At 39.9% G+C, this 25,620-nt stretch overlaps 1 protein-coding gene across 5 annotated transcripts in view; it reads left to right on the forward strand.

The window, feature by feature from the left end:
• The window catches only part of LDB2 (LIM domain binding 2), a 645,842-nt gene that overhangs the window by 435,067 nt on the left and 185,155 nt on the right, over positions 1 to 25,620 (forward strand). For all 5 annotated transcript variants that reach the window (XM_082259241.1, XM_082259242.1, XM_082259243.1 and 2 more), the window contains exon 3: positions 11,202 to 11,374. In XM_082259241.1, coding sequence (XP_082115367.1) covers positions 11,202 to 11,374 — 173 coding nt within the window. The remainder of the gene's footprint in view (positions 1 to 11,201; positions 11,375 to 25,620) is intronic.

Consider the following 25,620-nt stretch of genomic DNA (forward strand, 5'->3'; position numbering starts at 1 on the left):
TTTCTCCACACATACCGCTTAGAATTAAGGCCAAAAAGTTCTATTTTGGTCTCATCAGGCCAGAGAATCTTATTTCTCACCATCTTGGAGTCCTTCAGGTGTTTTTTAGCAAACTCCATGCGGGCTTTCATGTGTCTTACACTGAGGAGAGGCTTCCATCGGGCCACTCTGCCATAAAGCCCCGACTGGTGGAGGGCTGCAGTGATGGTTGACTTTCTACAACTTTCTCCCATCTCCTGACTGCATCTCTGGAGCTCAGCCACAGTGATCTTTGGGCTCTTCTTTACCTCTCTCACCAAGGCTCTTCTCCCCCGATAGCTCAGTTTGGCCAGACGGCCAGCTCTAGGAAGGGTTCTGGTCGTTCCAAACGTCTTCCATTTGAGGATTATGGAGGCCACTGTGCTCTTAGGAACCTTAAGTGCAGCAGAAATCTTTTTGTAACCTTGGCCAGATCTGTGCCTTACCACAATTCTGTCTCTGAGCTCTTCAGGCAGTTCCTTTGACCTCATGATTCTCATTTGCTCTGACATGCATTGTGATCTGGAAGGTCTTATATAGACAGGTGTGTGGCTTTCCTAATCAAGTCCAATCAGTATAATCAAACACAGCTGGACTCAAATGAAGGTGTAGAACCATCTCAAGGATGATCAGAAGAAATGGAAAGCACCTGAGTTAAATATATGAGTGTCACAGCAAAGGGTCTGAATACTTAGGACCATGTGATATTTCAGTTTTTCTTTTTTAATAAATCTGCAACAATGTCAACAATTCTGTGTTTTTCTGTCAGTATGGGGTGCTATGTGTACATTCATGAGGAAGAAGAATGAACTTAAATGATTTTAGCAAATGGCTGCAATATAACAAAGAGTGAAAAATTTAAGGGGGTCTGAATACTTTCCGTACCCACTGTATGTGAAACGATGAAAAAATGGGTACACTTGGTTTGTATGTGTCAAATATGACATGTATAGTACATGAAAGTGTAGTGCATATTGATGTAACATGTGTTCTTGTAAAAAATATAAATACAGATGAATCTAAATCAATATGGACACATTGTTACAATCTGTTGCTATCTCGAGAAATGCTACAGAATTCCAGTATGCACATGCTTACTCATGGACTAAATTCCATAAACAGTGTTTAAAACCACTGAAAACTTTCAAAAAAAGACCCTCCCACGGAGCTGTGCTATTCCCTGTCAAGGGTAATGTAGTATCGCACTGTTCCGTATACATAAAAATGGGGGGGGTGGGAAAGAGGGGTGGGGGGGAATTGGGAAGAAGAGGAATGCAAAACAAAACAAAAAATCGGGTTGAGATACATAGCGTAACAATTAACTAAATTTTATCCTTCCATCCATGTTAGAGTGGCCAAAATATTGTAGGAAACCCGATATGTTTAAAATCGGCCGGTCTATGGGTTAGTGTGGGTGTTTATCTCATTCAATTCAATCCAAGCAATCAAAGCAAGACAATTGTCATGTTACTGCTATGAAGACTGACAACACCCACAGATCTCAGAGGCGGGGAAAAAGATTCAAGACGAACCTCCAATGAGATTTTATATTTTTATGTTGTCACTAAGGATCTGTGAAAATCTAAATGGCTTCAGGACTCTTAACCAAATAAAAAATATATATATATAATATATGAATATATATAGAGTCTGGAGTCATTTCTTGGATCATTACATCATTTGAGTGGGACGTGACACACTTCTACACCTAACATTCACCAATATAATCATTGTCCAGAGACATGGGTATTAACATGCATATATAACTTTCCTACATTGGCTAATTCACACTGGACATCCTATGATGTTTTTTCACATATAGGAACATCCAAGGTTTTTTATCAGCCAGGATATATATATATATATATATACACAAGAGTTTTACTACCATTCATCAAGTTTTTCCCAGGACCTGTAATGATCCAAGAAATGACTCCAGACTCTATATATATTCATATATTATATATATATTTTTTATTTGGTTACGAGTCCTGAAGCCATTTAGATTTTCACAGATCCTTAGTGACAACATAAAAATATAACATCTCATTGGAGGTTCGTCTTGAATCTTTTTCCCCGCCTCTGGGATCTGTGGGTGTTGTCAGTCTTCATAGCAGTAACATGACAATTGTCTTGCTTTGATTGCTTGGATTGAATTGAATGAGATAAACACCCACACTAACCCATAGACCGGCCGATTTTAAACATATCGGGTTTCCTACAATATTTTGGCCACTCTAACATGGGTGGAAGGATAAAATTTAGTTAATTGTTACGCTATGTATCTCAACCCGATTTTTTGTTTTGTTTTGCATTCCTCTTCTTCCCAATTCCCCCCCGCCCCTCTTTCCCACCCCCCCCCCCCATTTTTATGTATACGGAATAGTGCGATACTACATTACCCTTGACAGGGAATAGCACAGCTCCGTGGGAGGGTCTTTTTTGGAAAGAGTTTTCAGTGGTTTTAAACACTGTTTATGGAATTTAGTCCATGAGTAAGCATGTGCATACTGGAATTCTGTAGCATTTCTCGAGATAGCAACAGATTGTAACAATGTGTCCATATTGATTTAGATTCATCTGTATTTATATTTTTTACAAGAACACATGTTACATCAATATGCACTACACTTTCATGTACTATACATGTCATATTTGACACATACAAACCAAGTGTACCCATTTTTTCATCGTTTCACATATGTATTTAATATACACATATAATTATATTATATTTTTAAAGTATACATGGTTTTCACACACATGTTATTTCTCATATTTCTCACCAGTGCTCACCACTAATGGTTTTTTATGTAAGATGTATTTATATGCAAGATATTTTTATGCTACATTTTCACACACATTTTACATATATTATCATTTTTCCATATTTTTTCACACATATATCTATTTCTTCACATACATTTTTGGGCAGGAATTGTAGATTGGAGTTTTTTGGTGCATACATTGCTCCTATATTGAATGCATCACATCGGTTTTTGCAGTTGGTCAAAACGGTTTCTTTAAATCAAGAATTTTTCGTGACACTGTATACACTTTCCAAATGATCATTTTTAATAATAATTTTTAGTTTTTTACTCAAGTTCACAATGTCACTATAAATGTTTCCCATACACATTTATCTATCTACTCCATGTTCTTTACATGTATTTCTATTCTATACATGGAAGATAGATTATAATATTGAATATGGGCTTCACCACTTCTTGATTGTTCCCTTATTTCAACGCTGATCACTAGTATATTTATTTTATTTGATTTATATTCATATACATTGAAACTTTTTTTGCACAGTGTGTTTAATTTGGTTTTCTTTGGGGTCACTCTGTTTGTGCAACCAAGCCGTGGATTCCCAACAGCTGACTAATTGGATGAACAACTAGCTTGATGAATCTAATTGCTGTCAGCTGCATGTATGGGGTGTATATATGGCCGATGCACATCCAGAGTGAACTTGGTAATGAGTAAGCGACATATCTAGTCGTGAAACGCGTCTACCATCTTGTCCTGCACTCACAGTTTGTATTTTATATTTGCCATTTGATTGATGTGGAATAAAGACATTCCTTTTTTGAATTTCATCGGAAGTGCAGTCATACTCTCCCCTCTGACCTTGCTCCAAATTTAGCGATATCGGTCACATAACATGTACTGATCGCTTACAGCCATACTCTTCCTTAATATGGGTACTGTGAAATTAATTTAGATATACATTCTAAACATTACCTGGGTAATAGACACCCATGTTAAAACATTCAAAAATAATTTAAAACTATTTTAAAAACTTTTCCAGCAAATAATGGACATGCCCGACCTAATCCCGGTATGTAGGAGGCCGAGCCGATATACAAAACCATAGTGCACAACATATTACAATACATCACTATGGCATATAGATAAGGACAATGATACAATATTATATATAAAGCTGAAATGCATGAGAATAAATGGGAAGATGCATATGATAAACATACACCAATATGTGCTCAATTGAAATCCATATAGGATGCATATAAAATGCGCCCTAAATATCAAATATAATCAATAAAATCGAATAATAAAACTATGGATACATGGAGCCCAGACATATACATATTAATATATTAAAATATTAACATATATATATCTAAAAAGTATATAAAATATATATATAAAAAATACATACATAGAAAATAGATGCATACAATATATATATAAAAATCATATATATAAAAAACATAATTGTATAAAACTAGGTGAGTATAAGATTCTAATAAAAGGGGAATTGGATCTCAATTTAAAAGTCACTGATAAAACAGTTGAGATCCAATTCAATATTTAACCCCTTTGGATCCAAAGCTTGAGTTAAAAAGATCCATTTTGTTTCGCATTTAGAAAGCTCTCTCACCCAATTAGCACCTCTCCATGATGGAGTCACTCTTTCAATCCCCCAGAAGTGCAAGCTCCTTGGGTCTCTTTGGTGAAACTGTCTGAAATGTGCAGATACATTATGTTCCTTAACACCTTTTAAAATATTTGTGATATGCTCACCTACGTGTTTTTTTAAAGTGCGTTTCGTGCGTCCAATATATATATATATCATATTGCAAGGGCACATCAATGCATACACTACATGAGTAGTATTGCAGGTGATCAGGTTTTGGATTTTAAATTCTTTATTAATGGCTGGGACCCTGAACTGATTTCTTTTCTTTGGATTCGTGCGAGCAGTGTAACAAGCTCTACATCTGCCACATGCAACGAATCCCGTCCTGCCAGGGAAAAAAGACACATTTGGTGGATCCAATATTCTTTTCACCACCTGATTCCCAAAATTGGGTGCCCTCCTATAAATAAACGAGGGTTCCTCCGGTAATACTTTCCCCAATGTTTTATCCATAGTCAAAACATGCCAGTGTTTCTTGAAGATGGATTCAACATGGCGATAGTCACTTGAAAAATTAGATAAAAAACTCCATTCGTGTGCATTGTTATTTGTTGTCCGGGCTCTCCTATCTCCACGATCAAGTATGAAGATTTGGTTCTACAAAGTATTGGCTCAGGGGGACTGAATACAAATGCACGCCATACTTTTCAGATATTTATTTGAAAAAAAATTTGAAAACCATTTATCATCTTCATTCCACTTCACAATTATGTGCCACTTTGTGTTGGTCGATAACATAAAATCCAAATATAATACATTTATATTTTTGGTTGTAACATGACAAAATGTGGGAAATTTCAAAGGGTAGGAATACTTTTTCAAGGCACTGTATATATTTTTACCCATACACATATGTTCTAAGAAAAGGCATGGAGCACAATAAAATAAATATTTTCATAGTAAACTATTTGGTGGAATTCTTACCCCAGCAACTCCAGTTTATAACTTTCAGTGCTTCTGGCTCCTGCTGTCTCAGTACTGCTTTCCCTCACTTCTCACTTCCTGTCTTTATAGGAGTGAGTTAACAATGGACAATGCAGTTTTTAGTCAGTCTGTTAGTTTGGAGGAAGGAGGAGCAGGGAAGTGTCTTGCCATCCTAGGCTACAGGGCTGTGTCTTTCTGCTGATGCACACAATGTAGAGATACACAAATCCAGTCCCTGCATGTAAGGGTGGCGCCATAGGACTCTTCAAGAGAAAGGAGCCACCTTGAAACAGGAAACCTGGGACAGCAGTCATGGCACCAGCTTAAACTGGACCAAAAAATAATAAATATATTTATTAATATATATATATATATATATATATATATATATATATATATATATATATATATATATATATATATATATATATATATATATATATAAAGCGACATGTTCAAAAAGTGATTAAATCAGCTTCTGGAAGTGATTTTAAAAACTGAGGGTTTAATATGACTTTAATCTTGTAGCTGGGTTAGAAGCTAGGAGGAGGGAGAGTTCTTTTGTCCAGTGGGAAAGATTCTCTAAAACTGTAGATCATTCAGGTGAGGGAACAGAAGCATCACACTCAATAGTTGTTCTGTGTATTAGGGACTTTCTTCTATTTTTGTTCTTAAAATGGAGCAATGGGCAAAATAAAAATTGACATATATGGTGCAGTCTGGTTTTAGAATGAACACAGCAGTTGTTTTTTTTGTTTGATTTTTTTTCCTGAGCCATGCTGTAACATATTTTTATTTACTGTTCCATCCGGTTGAATTGTTCTTATTCTTGCTGTAATAGTGTGACAACGTTGTTAATTAGCATTGTCATTCTACAAATAGATATGTGATTTCAGATGGTCAGTAACCACTTTAGGACCAGCCGTTGTAATAAAGTGTGCCAGTCAGTGCCCTTAAAGTGGTTGTAAAGTCAGAAGGTTTTTTTTTTTATCTTACTGCATTCTATGCATTAAGATAAAAAGCTTTCTGTGTGCAGCAGCCCCCCTCAGCCCCCCTAACACTTACCTGAGGTCTCTCTCTGACCAGCGATGTCTAGGAGTGTCTCAGTTGTCCGAAATTCTCCCTCCTGCCATTGGCTGCCGCTGCTGTCACTCAAAGTCATCTAGAATCAGGAGAGAGAGGAGGTGTGGCTGGGTCAGGGCTCCGTGTTTGAATGGACACAGGGAGTTGTGACTCAGCTCGGGTGTGCCCATAGCAAGCTGCTTGCTGTGGGGGCACTCAACAGGAGGGAGGGGCCAGGATCACAGAAAAGGGACCCAACAGAGGAGGATCCAGACTGCTCTGTGCAAATCCACTTCAACAGAGCAATTAAGTATAACATGTTTGTTATTTTTATAGGAAAAAAGGAGACTTTACAATCACTTTAAAGTGTAACTTACACTGCATCTAAGCACCACAAACCAAAAACAATATTTAATTACATTTTTATATTGAAAGCAAATTTGCTTATCCATCCATCCATGTCTCCATGCTTAATTTTGCTGGGAAATCACATCCCTAGCATTTCTGCCCTTGGCCATCTTAAGTAAGGGTAGGTGATTCATGTAACAATTTCTTCCTTGAATCCATTTGCCCTCAGTTTAGGCATGCAAGCGGGAGGGTGTACTTAGCTGAGGAAACCCCTCCCATTCTCCTTTACTATCTATTTATTAATACTAGCAGAAAATTAGTTATTGTTGACTGAGAGAGTAAAGTTTCATTTTAATAGGGTGTACCTTTTATGTCCTTTTTGTCTTCCTTTATGTGTGTGCCATAAGCACACAAAGCCACTGCTGCTGTTGTCATTAGACAGCAGAGAGCAGCAACAAAGGGCAACGTGCCAATTGGAGCAGCCCTGTTTCTTTTGATCACATTGATGACCAATCACATTAATCACCAATGTAAACACTGACAACAGAGGAAGAGGACAGAAGAGATTTTAATAAATTAATCAATTAATTTAATCCTCCCCTGTCTCCTATCATAGATGGGGGGGGGGGGTGGGCATTGGCTCCTACTGCTATCAATCAATTCTTGGAGGAGGACGCAGGGAGTGGCACTGTGTACTGTGCATAAATATAATCAGTGCAATCACCTTCAACTTAATTACATGTGAAATAGTATAAACATCTAAAAATTAAGCCTTATAATCCATGTTAAGTTTGCCGCTATCACTTGATAGAATGTGTCCACCAAATTCGTTAACATATAATGCCTAATGTAAATGCAGCACAATCACATAATGACATCCATCATTGCAATACCAAAATATGTGAAAATAATTTAGTAAAGAGTCCAATAACTGATATGGTTCTTAAAAAAAATGTTGAATCAGGATGAATATCCTCTTCAAAACTCCACCACTGTGTTTATAATGTGTGACAGTTCATATAACATCTTCCTGTGTGTCCAGTGCCCACCACCCCCAGATAAAGTGCCTGCTCACCTCAAGTAGCTGACCCTACTACACAGTCAAAATGGCATTAATGAACACCCACTCAGGATGATACAGCAACCTTCCTCTTGTACATATCACCAAAGGAATGCTTCTTCCCCTTTCTCCTTATTCCTCAAGCGTCAATGGGAAATATTATAGAAAAAAAAAAACAGAAAGACTATAGTGCTCTCTGCTAACAAGTATTTATTTTAAAAAATGGATTAAAACACTAACAAAAATATATGAGAAACGAGCATAAATTTAGCTCACCATGTTGGCATAAATCCAATGACTAAAACCTAATGTCAATTGCTTTGGCTCCTCCCATACACCCATCCAATGGGCTTCTTCAGTAGATGAACACTGCCTGGCTAGGGAGAGAGCCACATGTGCACCCTCATATCAAGTGGCTTGCTATGGTGGTACATGGAGGAGCCAAGAGCACCAGTGGGGCCCCCAGAAGAGGACGTTTGGGACTGCGCTGTGCAAAATCTTTGCCCAGAGCAGATAAGTATAACATATTTATTGTTTTAGATTAAAAATATACTTTGTAACCTTCTATCCAGTGTCTTGACTAAGCTGACAGCCTGCGATGCTCCTGCTGTCCTTGATTTAGATATATACAAAAGCCTATGATATTGCTAACACTTAACACTTACACTGACTAAAATGAACTAGAACTAGAGGAGTGTGTGCTACCCTACACACCAAAAGGCCACTTATCTTAAAGGTAACCTTGTAAATCATAAAATGTTTTTAAATGACCATAACAGTTATACCTATAGGGTGAGGTCAATGCCACTATATATGAACCAACGTTCTATCTCTATGTGGTAATCTTTACATCTACCAAGTTTAATTGGTGAAACATCTCCTGATATATACATATAGACAATATGAAAGCTATTATATCCTTTTACATTAAATATAAAGGCTCCAGGCTGTTTAGAGGATATATAAATTCAAGGTCTATTCACCAAGAGATGGGGGTATATCTGTCTCTCCTTCCGTCTTTTGGCCACATATAAAAATGAGATGAACAAAAAAAGAGAAAGTAGTAAATACTGTCTTACTGAAGATGTGGGTTATCTGTCTTATGCCCTGTGAAAATATCTATCTCTCAGATACAGTCAGGTCCATAAATATTGGGACATCGACACAATTCTAATCTTTTTGGCTTTATACACCACCACAATGGATTTGAAATGAAACAATATGTACTTTAACTGCAGATTTTCAGCTTTAATTTGAGGGTATTTACATCCAAATCAGGTGAAAGGTGAAGGAATTACAACAGTTTGTATATGTACCTCCCACTTTTTAAGGGACCAAAAGTAATTGGTCAATTGGTTGCTCAGCTGTTCCGTGGCCAGGTGTGTGTTATTCCCTCATTATCCCATTTACAAGGAGCAGATAAAAGGTCCAGAGTTCATTTCAAGTGTGCTATTTGCATTTGGAATCTGTTGCTGTCAACTCTCAATATGAGATCCAAAGAGCTGTCCAAAGAGCTGTCACTATCAGTGAAGCAAGCCATCATTAGGCTGAAAAAAAAAACAAACACATCAGAGAGATAGTAAAAACATTAGGTGTGACCAAATCAACTGTTTGGAACATTCTTAAATAGAAAGAATGCACCGGTGAGCTCAGCAACACCAAAAGATCCGGAAGACCATGGAAAACAACTGTAGTGAATGACCGAAGAATTCTTTCTCTGGTGAAGAAAACACCTTTGACAACAGTTGGCCAGATCAAGAACACTCTCCAGGAGGTAGGTGTATGTGTGTCAAAGTCAACAATTAAGAGAAGACTTCACCAGAGTGAATACAGAGGGTTCAGCACAAGATGTAAACCATTGGTGAGCCTCAAAAACAGGAAGGCCAGATTAGAGTTTGCCAAACAACATCTAAAAAAGCCTTTACAGTTCTGGAACAACATCCTATGGACAGATGAGACCAAGATCAACTTGTACCAGAGTGATGGGAAGATGAGAGTATGGAGAAGGAAAAGAACTGCTCATGATCAAAAGCATACCACCTCATCAGTGAAGCATGGTGGTGATAGCATCATGGCGTGGGCATGTATGGCTGCCAATGGAACTGGTTCTTTTGTATTTATTGATGATGTGACTGCTGACAAAAGCAGCAGGATGAATTCTGAAGTGTTTCGGGCAATATTATCTGCTCATATTCAGCCAAATGCTTCAGAACTCATTGGACGGCGCTTCACAGTGCAGATGGACAATGACCAGAAGCATACTGCGAAAGCAACCAAAGAATTTTTTAAGGGAAAGAAGTTATGCAGTGGCCAAGTCAATCACCTGACCTGAATCCGATTGAGCATGCATTTCACTTGCTGAAGACAAAACTGAAGGGAAATGCCCCAAGAACAAGCAGGAACTGAAGACAGTTGCAGTAGAGGCCTGGCAGAGCATCACCAGGGATGAAACCCAGCGTCTGGGGATGTCTATGCGTTCCAGACATCAGGCTGTAATTGACTGCAAAGGATTTGCAACCAAGTATTAAAAAGTGAAAGTTTGATTTATGATTGTTAATCTGTCCCATTACTTTTGGTCCCTTGAAAAGTGGGAGGCACATATACAAACTGTTGTAATTCCTACACCGTTCTCCTGATTTGGATGTAAATACCCTCAAATTAAAGCTGAAAGTCTGCAATTAAAGCACATCTTGTTTCATAAATTCATTGTGGTGGTGTATAGAGTCAAAAAGATAAGAATTGTGTCAATGTCCCAATATTTATGGACCTGACTGTATGTAATACTGGTACACTCATCCATGTGGACACAGATAACCACTGATGGACAATCCCCATATATCACCATATCCACAAAAAAAGGTTTCTTTAGTAATCAAGACTGCATTAACACAAGGCGTATCTCACCCCATTTTTTTGGGGTGAGATATGCCTTGTATCAATGCAGTCTTTGACACCTTCACATTAAATCATTGGTAAATCTAAAAGAGATAATACAATCCGATTGTAAGTTGTGTGGCTGTTGTGAAAGATAAAACAGGTTTGATCATATTTCCACCTTGAATTGGTTGTATAAACATCTAATCCCATTAAAGCTTAGTAAATTCTCTTTAGCTGTATTTTCCTGCTATAACAAATGACTGATCCTTCATAGAACACTTAAGGGCCAGTAAATGGCATTCATATTTTGTACCATGCATGCTGTCAACATCCTGTGTTATCTAATGTGATTTTATCCTAAAGATAAAATATTCTCCAAACGACAAATACCGAGGCCATAGCCAGCAGCCTGGATCTTGGTTTTGAAATCTAATTATTTTTTTTTTCTGTCTTTTCCCTCCCCAGCAATTGGAAGGACTCTCATTCCTCGATACTTTAGCACAGTGTTTGAAGGGGGTGTCACTGATCTCTATTACATTCTCAAGCACTCCAAAGAATCCTACCACAACTCATCCATCACCGTGGACTGTGATCAATGTACCATGGTCACTCAGCATGGGAAACCCATGTTCACCAAGGTAATAACAAAGCTGATGTTTTTTTCCCGTGTTTAAGAGTGATTGATTTTTCTCCTTTCTGCACTAATATAATACTGCTGCTCTTATCCAATGCACAGGTTTCATTTTTTGACTGAGTGGCAAGCATGTTGTTTACAGTATAAATAGTCATTTGTTTTTCTATAAAGTCAAACCTATGGATATTATTTATTATGTGAGCAAGCAATAGTATGTAGATATATTGACCATATAGACAGTGTAAATCTCCATTCACACTAGTACGACTTGTCAGGTGACTTGGTCAGCCTGACAAGTCACGCACCATCGCGTCCCATAGGGTAGTACAGGAACGGTTCTAATAGGAGCAACACAAGTCGCTGCGACTTAGAAAAAGGGTCCTGTACTACTTCGGGCGACCTGGAGCGACTTGCATAGACGTTCATTTTATGAAGTCCATGCAAGTCGTGCCGAAGTCGCGGTGCACGCGACTTCACAGGTCGCCCCCGAAGTCGCGCCGCTTCAGTGTGAACCGGCACTAAGGATCATAGATGGAAAGACTTCATCACAGCCTACACAGCAGCTATGGAGTCTGGGATTTGGAAGGGCTTGATGTGGAATCCTTCCCATAATCTCTCACTCCAGATACCTCCTGGTGGGCCACATGTAATCCTTTCAGTATTACTAGTGGCACTGTCTTCTGTGGCTCCACTGATGAGGTTTAATATTGAAAAATGTAGGGGGGTTCGAGGCTCCCTCCAGTTACCAGCTGTTACCAAACCCCCATAACCCTCTCCCACCTACCCTGATTTCATCCGAACCCTGCCTTCCCAGCCCCCTCTCCCCACTCGGCCCCTGGCATATCACATTAAGTGTTATACCTTTGCTTTGGTTGAGGCCCCTTCTATGAGGGGGCCCATTTACGCATTGTGACCTCGGTCACACCTTGAATTTGTATGCTTCTCAGTCGGGATGCCAGGTCGATCTCCTATGCGTATCACATTGTTACCTATTCCTTGAATGTTATATTCTGTAGTTCTATATTTACTGTGACTTGTTATGTCACGGCATGTACCTAAGCTTCTACTGCATGTTACTGTACCATGTTTCTTTTGCCTTCAATAAAAACCGTTTAAAAAGAAAAAGAAAAATGTAAGGTATTGCACTTGGAAGCTAAAAATACGAATGCAAGTTACACACTAGTGGGAGAATCTTTGGGGAAATCCAGGATGGAAAAGGTCCTGGGGTTCCTAGTAGCTCAGAGACTATTAGTTTGCAATGACAGGTTAAAGCAAGCAAGGCTGGCAGACAATTAGCAAATGTATATACACAAGAGATAAAACTTTAATTCTAACACTTTCCAAAACTGGTTCAGCCACATCTTGAGTATGCCGTAAAGTTGTAGTCACCAATCCTCAGGAAGGATGTGCTGAAACTGGAGAGTAATGGTAATGAAGTAATAAAGTAATGAAGAGTAATGGAGCCAATAAGGGGCTGGAGAACATCAGTTTTGAGGAAGGACTTCAAACAATAAAGAGATGCTTATGAGGAATATGATCACAATAAACAAATATTTTTATAGGGACTGTATCATTGAGAAAAAATTATTTAACCTAAGGTCTCTAAAGACAGTCACACAATGAAGTTGGACAAGGGGTAGTTCAACTGCATAAGGGGTTCTTTACTGCGGATATGGAACTCCCTTCCACAGCTGGTGGTGTCAGCAAGGAGTTTGGATAAATTAAAAAAAAACTTTACATGGGTTTCTTAGCAAACACAATGTACATGGATATTGAACATGGTGGTGACACAAACACACACACATGGATGAACCAGTGCCTCTATTTACCTTAGGAGTTATGTACCTGAAACATTCATAGAAGTTATCTAGGCCATGCCAACCCTGCATAATGTGCAAATCCCCCTATATTCCTCTGTGACCACAGACCTGACCAGCAGCAGCTTTCTTTTGCAAGATGGTCCTGTCACGTTCACGTGTGTAAAAGACTGGAAATATTTAAATATGGACATTGCATAGTACTATGAAGTTGAACTGGCAAAAAGGCAAATAGGTTGTTTACTTTGCAAGGGATATTGCACTTTGTCATGGATTTTGTCCCTGAGCTCAGTGAAAAAAGTAAAACTCTGCTGATATCCATTATCCAATCATGCGCCAGCAAAAAATTCATTTTTTTTTTCCATGAAAGTGTTTGTGTACTCTTTGCAAAGTGAAACTTCACCACATTCATCAAGCTTTGAGCTATCTTTCCTAATACGTGCAAAGTATAACTTTCTTTGCAAAGGGAACAGCCTATTTACCTATAGTAAATTAATCCCATAATCTTTTGTTTTACACACTGTATAATTCTGGGTTTTTCCTTCTTTGGCTAAATGCACATTGGCTTAAAAATTGCTGCTTCTACAGAAGTTTTTGTGCTTTGCTTGTAGAAGCAGCTCAATGCCATCCTATGTGTCCATGTACATTAGGACGGGGTAGGTCCTGTACCCATATCACCCTATATGCTATTCTGCAAGGTTAATATCTCTGTTATCAGCCCTCATTTATTTATAGCCAATGGTCTGACAAGAACACGATACTGCAGGTGCTGGGCTTGTTGTGGAGACAGCAGTAAGCTTGCTCTCAAAGATTATTTTATATGCAGAAATAACAGGATTTAGGATTGCAAAAAAAAAAAAAAGTGTCACTGTCCAGGCATTGTGGTGCAAAAGTAGAAGTGACTAAATTATCCAAAGCTCAATTCTGATCAAAAGAGGAAGCCCATGGAAATTGAAGAATGACCCTGCCAGACATAAAAAAAAGAGGAGAGAAAATTTGGACCCTAACCTCTAAATGATTGCTAGAATGAAAAAAAAAAACATCTACCTGCCCTTTTTTCTTACCTAAAGCTTCAGTCATGTGACTCTCCAGGCCCAAGTCTTCTCTCCTCTTCTGTTTTATCTGGCAGAGTCCTTTTTCAAATTTCCATGTCACTGCCAATGCAACATGGATGCTTCTAAATAACTGTTCAGTGGCGGCATTCTAAAAAAAATACAGATGTCATCACAAAGGAGCTTTGAGGATCAGAAGATGTGGTCCCATCTGGAGCATTGCATTAGCGGTCCCTGCACCTGGAAACCAGTGATGAGCTAAGGTAGGTTCAGGCACAAGTCTGAACGTGCTTCAACTGTTCCTCTGGCATACTGTCAAAGCCAGTGGCCAACTATAGGCATATAATTCCTGCCCTGCAGCTGCACTTATACACACCCCTTGCATGTATCTGACTGCAGGAGGCAGAGAAGGCCTTTGCCTATTATGATTGGCTGTTAGCTTTACATGCTTTACAACTTGCCAGCAGGATAGCTCAGGCAGGGTCAGACACGTTTAGGAAATCTGGATGACCAGCTTAGATTAATATACCTTGCTTCACAAAGTAAGGAAAAAACAGATGCAAGATGGAATAAAGGGGGTTCATATTTTTACCATGGTTGGGTTTTAAAGCGGTAGTAAACTGCCACTGAAACAAAAATTAACTGGGTCCCCCTGCAGGGTAGTCATAATGTACTAGTATGCACCGCATACTAGTACATTATGACAGACCTACCTTTACAGCGGATCCAGCGCTGTCATGGATACCCGGCACTGCCATCTTCACGTGACCTTCCTTCCAGGGTTGCAAGCTCTGGCTGTGTGAACAGCTGGAGCTGTGATGACGTCACTCCCACACATGGGCATGGGAGCTCTCCGCTCTGGCACATAGATCTGAAGGTACAGCACAGGTACAGCACGGGTATGCCGTCTCCTGAGAGTGATGTCACCGGCAGATTCGCTTGTTAATATTGCCTAAACTGTGCAAGTTTTGGAGATATTCACTGTACGCCTACTTTAAGGGGTTGTCTTACGGACGCTGCTAGAAGAACAGATACTGAGATTTACACTCAGCGTACAAAGCAACAGAAGTAATATAGTGATTAAATTTGTATTATTGCACTTCTAACAAAAGAAAAAAAATAAGTTAAGTGCTATACATGACACTTTTTTTGTTTGCGCTAAAAGTTCATTTTCCAAACAACCTTTTGAAAGGTATACTCTTCATCAGGTCAAAAAGGTGCTCTAATCGAACAAAGAGAGTGGATTTCTCAAAAGCTAGTCCTAAAAAAAAAATGAATTGTTAGTTCAAACAATTCACTTACAGAATTTATTAGTTTCTTTGTTCCAAAATTGTGCCAATACAATAGTAACACAGACAAAAGGCAATATGTACGTTTGGGTTTGAATGCCATTTTCATTTTGGAAAATAAACACAGAGACTATTTTCTTTTTTTCAAGCATTTTATTTATTTCATGATACATAGTTTATGTCTGTCTAAGGCAGCTTACACACGATACCCCTGTTAGAGCATCTATGTTTTCTGGTGTAATTGTAATGCGCGCACTTTCGCGCATTTTCACGCATTTTCGCGCTTATGCGCTCGCACAAATGCGAGTAATTGCACGCAAATTTATTCTAGCGTTCTTGTTCTTGATATTCAATTAGCATTTTGCCTCATTTGCGCGTATTTGCGCGTTTTTGCGCGTATTCACGCATATTCGCGCGCATCAGGCGTAAATTACTGACCAAAAATGCAGATTTTTATATTTTGTTCTTACTGAAGAATACGCGGCGCTCATTTACGCGGCTGTGTGCATAGGCACATTGAGAATGAATGGGCTCTATTTTAGCTCAGAAAAAAAAAAAGCTGTACTGAGCATTTTTAAGCTGCAGTGTGCAAGAGACCTAAGCAAGACACAAAAGCTATACAATGTATAACATACAAAAGTAGAGCTTGCTTGATTTTAAAAGTAACAAAATAAAAGAATCAACTTATTTTATTACAGGAGGAGCTATAGACATGTGCAGAATAGAAAAATGTTTTTTGTTTAGTTTCGGATAGATTTGTTTTGTTAATAATTTCATTTTGTTGATTCATTTCTGGATTTGGGTAGTTTCATTTTCATAAAATTTCTTTTTGTTTATAAATTTTCTAACAAATTCCAAATTTTCAAAATGATTTGAATTCAGATCAGTCGGAAAATGATCGACCAATTCGAATTCTGTGTGAAGAATAGCTGGCTGTTAAGCAGCTGGTCGGGAGCCGGCCGCCGCGTCCTTAACTACTGATGACTCATCAGCTGTCAGCGGGCTTCCCCACTGACTGCTGAACTGTAAACAAAACAATGCTGGCAATAGAAAATTCTGAAGAAAAACAGCATGACCCCCCTCCAATTCATACCAGACCCAAAGGACCTGGTATGGATTGGGGGGGGGGGGACCCCACTCTGTTTTTAAAGAGAAGTTTTAAAGGGAACCCTACACCACAATTTAAAAAAAATACATTGCCCCCACCTCCCAAAATCCATACCAGACCCTTATTTGAGCAGGCAGCCCAGCAGGCCAGGAAAGGGGGGAATGGGTGAGCGCCCCCCCACTCTTGTTGATTGGGACAAAGGGCCTCTTCCCCACAACCCTGAGCTGTGATTGTTTGGGTCTTTAACAAGGGGGCCCCCAGATCCTGCCCCCCACTATGTGAATGAGTATGGGGTACATAGTACCCTTACCCATTCACCAAAAAAGTGTAACAAGTAACATGTAAACAAAGACAGTACACGAATAAAGACAGTATTGTTTTTGACAATTCCTTTATTAAAAAGTAAAAAACAATGTCGCAGTAGACTCATCGGCAATCACGCGGCCCGCCGCCACCACCGACCCTAAAACGGAAAAAAAATTATCAAAACCTCCAGCCTCATCGAACGCTCCCTGCTGAATGCCTGTTCCTCCATCTGACATTTCTTAAATAGCTAAGGGACAGAGTTACCCGACGACATCAGATGGATTGTTTTTTTTCTGGAATTTACTATTGCCACCATTGTTTTGTCTAAATTTCAGCAGTCACTGGGAAAGCCTGCTGACAGCTGATGAGTTATCGGTTGTTAAGGATGTGGGGCCTGTTTCACAGCCCGCTGCTTAACAACCAGCTATTATTAACACAGATAATTTTTCGATCGCTCCGAATTCAAATCGTTCTGAAGATTTGGTATTAGTTATAAAACGAACAAACAAAACAAATATTAACGAATTTCAATTTTTTTTACTATTTCATTCGGAGATTCGGATACATCCGAATCTCCAAATAACAAAAAATTCGGACCGAAATGAATTGCATATGTATAATGGTTACTTAGCGTTTAGTGATTGGGGAGTACATTGCCACATGGTGGAAGGACAGGAGTATGACCTGTTAGCATGTACAGCTGTAGAAGGTGGCTGTAATATTTTTAGTAAAACATGCTTTTTTAAATAAAAACAGGGAAAAAAGAATAAAAACAACATACCAGAAAACACTGAATGCTAATTTGTCTAGAATGCAAAATCCTTCTTCCTTTGCTGCCAAGGAGGTTATGTGTCAGAGGAGTGCCTACATAGGTGACAAGCAGGATCTTAGACTCTTTGGCATGATCTAGAATGTTTATGTACAGGAAACTGTAATGGTGTAAAGTAAATTTTTCTGTTTAAAGTCCATCAAAACCTCTATTTTTTTTTATTTTTTTTTTTTATCTTAAATTGTAAATGCAGCTGGGAAGCTAGATTTCTCATGTGTCCTGCTCAATAAAGCGGGGGGGGGGATTGATTAAGCAGGGCTTTTACATTATTTCCCTAGGCTTCTGCAGACAGAGCAATGTACTATCAACCTAAAGGACTATGGATGGAGCTAGGGGTGGATCTTCACGGATAGGGCTATCAAGGGTGCCAAGATCTACGCAGCTATAGCAGCAGCAAGAGTGACAAAATGCTGCAGTGATTTCACTGAAAGCATTAAACGGTACTTACAAGTCTTATCGGGTATGGGCAACCTACATCACATAGGATTTTATAGTTTGAAATAGCCCTACTTTAAATGGTAACTCCACTTTTGTGGGGGAAAAAAATAGCAAATAAAGAAAAAACAATATAGCATATACATCTGCGACACAAATCATATTGTAGTTGAATGTTATTAAAAAAGACCTTTCTTTTTCAATCTGTAGCCACTGTAATTTTCTGAAAATCCAATGCAATTTGGCTACCTGGAGCTGTTTTATACACAGAATGTGTACTGACCACACCCCAGAGATACATATAATTTCTTGCTTGTGTGATTGGCTCACTGATTTTCCCAGAAGTCTGCCTAAGATACAAGTCAGATTAAGGCATCCCCTGCAACAAAAATGTCATTTTTGGTGAGATACTCACTAAAGGGACATATCTAAAGGGATGCAGGCCCAGCAGCTTTCCTCATTAGTGCTCTGCAGCTGCTGCAGCTGCTTGATAATTAAGAAACCACTCCCATTACACTCATTTAGCACAAAGGCACATAGGAACAAGCAGGAATTTCTTCAGAATAACAAAAGGTAGGAATCTGCAACAAAGTTTGTTATAATCCTTGCAATGTACAGAGATCACCCAGAGGGGAATGTTTTTTTCTCAACAAAAGTGGAGTTACGCTTTACATTTTCTAAACAATTATAGATATTTATAAGTTGAATGTTTAATACCCAGACATGTTTAATACCCAGACATATGGTACCAAAAATATTGCTTTCTACATTTTCCTTGCACATGCTTGGGTCTACACAATGGTTTGTCTTATTTACTAACATCCATTTTTCAAGATGAAAATTCACTTTAAACAGCTCCTAATCTTTTCTTGTTAAATAGTTTTTATTAAGATTATTTCAAATAGAAACAAACAGGGAAAGTAAATCATAATAATAACAGAGGAAGGAAATCATAATAATAACAGAGGAAAGCAAACTCATAAAACATTGATATTATGGCCAGTAGTACAAAGGTGCAGTTATGTAATCTAACTTCATGCCCATGTAGATAAGCCATTACAGCATTAAGCAATCTAAATATACGAATAGCATTAATACTTATAAGATGGGGTCGCTGATGGCCATTCTCTAATAGGGCCACCCCCAACCCCCCTGAACACCCCAAATGGGTACACACTGTGTCCAGTTGGGGGGGAGGGGGTAAACCCTCCGACAGCTAAACATCCGTGGACCACCATATTTTAGACTGACATGTACATAGTTCTACAAGGTGTTATTTGTGACACTAACAGAGAATACATGAAAGGTAAAGTAAAGGGAATACTCTTTGGTAGTAAATCAAAGCAGGCTAATTGGGCTTGAGACCAGGAGCGGCATTAGGATGCTTTAACCAGTGAATCCATCGTTTGCTAAAGGTAGGCATTCTATGATCTTTAACAGCTAGTAACTTCTCAAAATGACATTGTGTGTTTACCCGTGAAGTAAGTTCCTGAATTTTTGGTGACTCAGGTGATTTCCAATAGTGAGTGATGGTCAATCTGGCAGCAAACAAGATGTGGAGTACTATAGTCTGGTACTTCGGAGGGATCAGATCTATTTCCAAGTTCAAAAGTGCCAAAGCCGGCCAGATAGAGAAGGTCGTGCCCAGAAAAACTCCAAGCAAAACCTCCACTTCCTTCCAAAAGGGTTGAACAAAGGTGCAATCCCAAAGGATATGATACAGTGTTCCTACCTTATTGCACCGTCTCCAACACAACGCACTGGAGGAGGGATAGATTTTAGATAGCCTATGAGGCGTTAAGTACCATCCATGGTATATTTTCAGAAATTGTTCCCAATGTTCAATACATTTAGACAGTTTATAGTTGACCGCGATGGCCTTATGCCATTGTGAATCTGTAAAGGTCAATTGGAATTCAGATTCCCATTTAGTCCTACTTGGGCCCAATGAAGGTGCTTGGGTATTCATATACAAGTTGTAAAAAAAAGATATGCCCCGTGTGCCAGATATAGCGTGGCCCCTAAGGAAGTCCCATGCCGTAGCAGGGATGGATAACTGGAAGGCAAGTTTGTTAGTTTTGTGAAAATGGCAAATTTGTGCGGTTTTAAAGCAGTCTGCGGGGAGACAGCTATCCTTAACGCTGAGCCAAAAGTTGTGGCCATTTTTTTTCCAATCTAATGTCGAGAAGGATGGAATGATCCATTCGTAAGCCCCCAATGGAATATCTAAATTACGCCTTTCAAGGGTCTGATGGCGAATGGACAGTAAGGATCGCCAGGCAGTTAGTGTGGCCGTAATAGTAGGATAATGGATGCGGTGGGTCGTGGAGGACAAGGATGAGGCAGCTAATAGTGCCCCTAGATTCTGGTGCACTATAAGGGATCTCTCCATGAAAACCCAAAGTTTGTCTGAAGGTTCCTGTAGCCAATATTGCATTTGGTCAAGGAGTGAGGCGGTATGATAAAAGGGGATGTTGGGGAGCCCCGCGCTTCCGTGGGTTCTCTTGCTCACCAGCGTTTTAAGGGCTATTCTCGGTCTTTTGCCAGACCATATCAAGGTCCTAAGAAGGGTATTACATTTCGCAAAGAAACTAGATGGTAGTGATATTGGGAGGGTGCGGAAAAAATATAATAGTTTGGGAAGAACCTGCATCTTAAATGCAGCCATTTTACCTAGCCAGGATAGTTGTGCTTTATTTATCTGCTTCATATCATGTTCTATGTTACGGAGTAGAGGTGGGAAATGAATCTCATATAGTTCAGAGGTGGATGGTGTCAGCTGGATGCCTAGGTAGGAAATGGTGCTATGTTCCCATTGAAAGGGGAATTGAGCTTTCAAATGGGCCAAGTTGTCTTGGGTTAAATAAAGTGGGAGTGCTTGGCATTTGGTTGTGTTAAGTTTGTAGTACGATACTTGGCCAAAGGTGTCTATTACTTGTTGAACTTGGGCAAGAGATGTTTGTGGATCGGAAAGGGACAGAATAATGTCGTCTGCAAAAAGCCCTATTTTGTGCTCCTGGTTACCTATTGTTATCCCTCTAATAAGAGGGTCTGCTCTAATAGCTGCCGCTAACGGTTCGATGGTTAAAGTGAATATGATTGGGGACAACAGACAGCCCTGTCGGGTGCCGTTGGATAGGACAGAAGATCTAGATAAAGAACCAGAGGTAAATACCTTTGCAGAAGGGTTTTTTTATAAGGTCATTATGGCAGAGTAAAGCCGGCCTGAAATGCCGAATTTATATAAGACTCTGTCCAGGTACTGCCAATGGACCCTATCAAAAGCCTTTTCCACGTCCAAACTAAGGAGCACGGAAGGCAATTGACGGGTCCCAGCCTGGTGAATTAAATTAATCATCCTCCTAGTGCCGTCTGATGCTTGTCTGCCTTTAACAAAGCCGACCTGTTCAGGACTTATAAGAGTCGGGGTAACTTCCAAGAGCCTATTTGCAAGTACCTTTGCGTATATCTTCACATCAGAATTTAGTAAAGATATAGGCCGGTAGTGTTGAGGGAGAGTGGGGTCTTTCCCCAGTTTCGGTAGAGTAATAATAATAGCTTCCATAATTTCTTTGGGAAATTGGTCGGTGGAGACTGCCTCATTAAAAAGATTAGACAAGTGAGGAGTGAGAATGTCAGAGAACGCTTTATAATACTCTGAGGACAGGCCGCCTGCGCCTGGCGCTTTATGGGATGGAAGATCTTTAATTACCTTGGTGATTTCTTGAGGGTCTATAGGTCTATTTACTAATTCTAGGGTCGATGCATCTATTGCGGGTAACCTCAATTTGTCCAAGAAAGTGTTAATTTCCTCTAGAGAGGGCTGATGTACACCAGGGTCCTCCCGCAAATTATACAATGAGGAGTAGTAATCGCTAAAGTTCTGTGCTATGTCATGTGGGCTAATAGCCAAGGTACCTTTGGCGTGATGAGCCAGTTGAGAGATCCGGGTTCTAGTGCGTTGTTGCTGCAACTGTCTGGCTAACCATTTCCCTGCTTTGTTTCTCTGCGAATAGGAGGATGCTTTTAATTTTAGGATATACCTATCATGGTTATCTAACAGGGCCAATCTAAGATCAGATCTAACCTTAGTGAGTTCTGTCAGTACCGAGTCCTGTAAATTAATTTTATGCAAATTCTCCAGCCGAGCAGTCTCCGCCAGAAGAGACGATATATATTGTGTTTTTTTACATTTAACTCTGGCATTCATCTGTATTAGCAATCCCCGAATGAATGCCTTGTGAGCACACCATAGATTAAATATATCAACTGAGCCCCCTGCACTGAAGAAAACAAACTCCTGAAGGCGGACCTTCAATTCCTCAGTGCAAGCCGGATCAGCCAGCAAAAAGGTATTATTCCTCCATAAAGAGGTATTGAACCTGGGGTGACCATCCACGATTTCAAGAGAGACCGGCGCATGGTCAGACCAGGAAATGTTATCAATTGTTGCATCAGATACTTTCAACAACAGCTTACAATCAACCAGGAAATAGTCAATTCTGCTATAAGAGGAATGCGGATTAGAGAAAAAAGTGAAGTCCCGTCCAGTGGGATTTAAACACCGCCAGGGATCGTGGAAGTCCTCTTGAAAAACATAGGGAGCCAGACCTAACTTTTTCTTGCGAGTTCTAGCTGTGGAAACTATAGATGGGTCCATGGTGATATTAAAGTCTCCACAAAGAAGAATATACCCCCTCTGCACTGATCTCACCTTAGTCATCACTTTCCGAACAAACTTTTGTTGATGGGTATTAGGAGCATATAGTGTGACCAGGGTATAGGTAATGTTATTGACGGTTGCCACAACAATCAGGAACCGGCCATTGACATCCGTAACTAGGTCCAGTAAGTGAAAGGACAGAGTGTCCCTGAATGCCATCATAACACCCCTTTGTTTTTTAGAAAAGTTTGCCTGAAAAATATGTGGAAAAGATCTGTGAGAGCATTTAGGTGGGTTCAGTCCTGTGAAGTGCGTCTCCTGTACGCATAGAATATCTGCTTGTTTGTTAACAGCGTCTTTCCAAAGAGATCTCCTTTTGTGTGGGCTATTTAGCCCCTTTGTATTAAGAGATACTAGTTTCAGTACCTTGGCAACACAATAGAAAAAGTATACAAAGGGAGTGCCACAAAGTCACATCAGGTGATAAAGAAGTGCACGGTGCACCAACAAAAGGTCTGCTGATGAAATAAAAATAAAAAATATATATATATAAGACAACAAAAAAGGGGAAAATTTGAACATACAGGCAGCCGCCCTGGCAACAGAGGGCCTCCAGCGGCCCATTGTACAGGCGAATCCTATACGCATCTCTAAGGGGTTAAGATCAAGAGTCCTGCCGGACGGGATGTGTCAATTTAAGAGGGGAAAAGCAACTTAAGGGAGTACGGTCAGGTAGGGGCCCAGAGAGCTCGGTGTAATAATTCCAAGGCGGAGGAACCACAGCGCGGTGTGGTAGGAGGGTCAGCGACCCGAATTGCCCACTTGAGAGGGTTGGTCCGCGATGTCTTCATCATCCTCTGGGAGGAGTAGTCCCCATTTTCTCATTAAGAGGAGGCCATCATCCAGGTCAGAAATCCAAAAGGTCCTGTTGTTCCTTTCACTTTCAAGTTTAGTCGGGAACTTCCACCTGTACTTGATGTTATTGTTGCGCAGGATTTTTGTGATGGTGTTAAGATTTTTCCTGGCAGCTACAGTGGCTTGGGAAAGATCTGTGTAGAGTGAGATACCTGCATATGGTTCAGGCAGGGAGGCACGTTGTCTTGCATATTGCATTAAGCGATCCTTCACATGAAAGAAATGTATTTTTGCAATGACTTCTCTAGGTACTCTCTCAGGCAAAAAGGACGGCTTAGGGAGCCTATGAACCCTGTCAATTGTCAAATTCCTACCTTGCACATCAGGAAGGAGTTCAGCAATCATCTTTTGTAGATAGGAGCGGAGTTCCGCCGCAGGAACCGACTCAGCAATGCCGCGAAACTTAATATTGTTGCGGCGGGAGTGGTCCTCCAAGTCCGCCATTTTTATTTTCATGGTGCGCATTTCATCCAACAGAGCATCATGGGCATCTACTAATTCATTGTGAGCCTGAGCATAATCACTCATATTAAATTCCACTTGATCAACCCTATTACCTAGAGCTTCCATTTCAACTTTAGTTTGTTTCATAAAGCTTGACATGTCATGTTGCAAAACTCCCCGCAGTGTAATAAGCATATCCTTCATTGTGGAATCAATTATGGGCTGGCCAGCAGTGGGAAAAGCATCCAGTTTTTCCCCAAAGAGATTTGTGTCAGGTGGAGTAATTATAGAGAAGGGAGAGGTACTCACTTGAGTAGTTGTAATGTCCAGCTTCCTCTGTTTCACTGGGCTCTGGAAAATCAAGGTGTCAGGGTGACCATTCCCCTCATGTGTATATTCTTGCCTTAAGGAATCTGTCTCATGAGACACAGCAGCAGCAGCAGCTGCTGTGTGTTTGTGTGGCAGTGCTGTGAGGCAGGTGCCATTTTGACTTCTCTGAGGCCCCGCTGTACTGAAGAAATTTTTAAGTTTGCGGGGTCCTTCCCGCAACTTGCGTTTCCTCATGTGAAAAGTAAAGTTGTGGGGTAATAGAAGAGGTGTCTAGGGATGAATTTGCTACCTTCCTTGTCGCTGTGAGCCGCCTAAACGATCCCGCTCATCCAGAGCTCAGAACTAAGCGTCCATCCTCAGGATGCCGGCCACGCCCCCCCCCCCCCCCACAGCTCCTAATCTTTTAATAAGCAAACCCATTCTGTAGCATTCTGTATTTGCTAGTAAGGACTGGGCTATTTCCCTGCAAGTGACTTGATGTGTAGTTAGAGCCAAACAGTATATATCCTGTATATATATATATATATATATATATATATATATTAAGAAATTAAAGGAACACTTTTTATTCAGAGTATGACATCAAGTCAATTAAACTGCTGGGATATTAATCTGGTCAGTTAAGTTCATAGTTACATAGTTTGTGAGGTTGAAAAAAAGACATCAGTCCATCCAGTTCAACCTATGATGTGTGTTTGCTGTTACCGTACATTGTATACCCCTTTATGTTGTGGTCTTAAAGGTGCCCATCTAATAGTTTTTTGAAACTATCAATGCTGATACCACTGCTTGTTCAGTTTCAGCTACATTGGTGTTAATGAAATTAACAACAGGTGAACTAGATGGGCCACAATGAGATGACCCCCAAAACAGAAATGTTTTTTACAGGTAGAGGCCAATAACATTTTTTTCCCTACGGATCTTTTCTGACTGTTTTTCACTAGTTTTGCATTTGGCTAGGGTCAGTGTCAGTACTGGTAGCATAAGGGGATACCTGAACCCTATAGAGGTTGCACAGGCAGTCCAACTCCTCCAGGATGGTACATCAATACGTTCCATTGC

The sequence above is a fragment of the Pelophylax lessonae genome (genome assembly GCF_965119305.1).
Source record: "Pelophylax lessonae genome assembly, chromosome: 1".
NCBI classification, from domain to species: domain Eukaryota; kingdom Metazoa; phylum Chordata; class Amphibia; order Anura; family Ranidae; genus Pelophylax; species Pelophylax lessonae.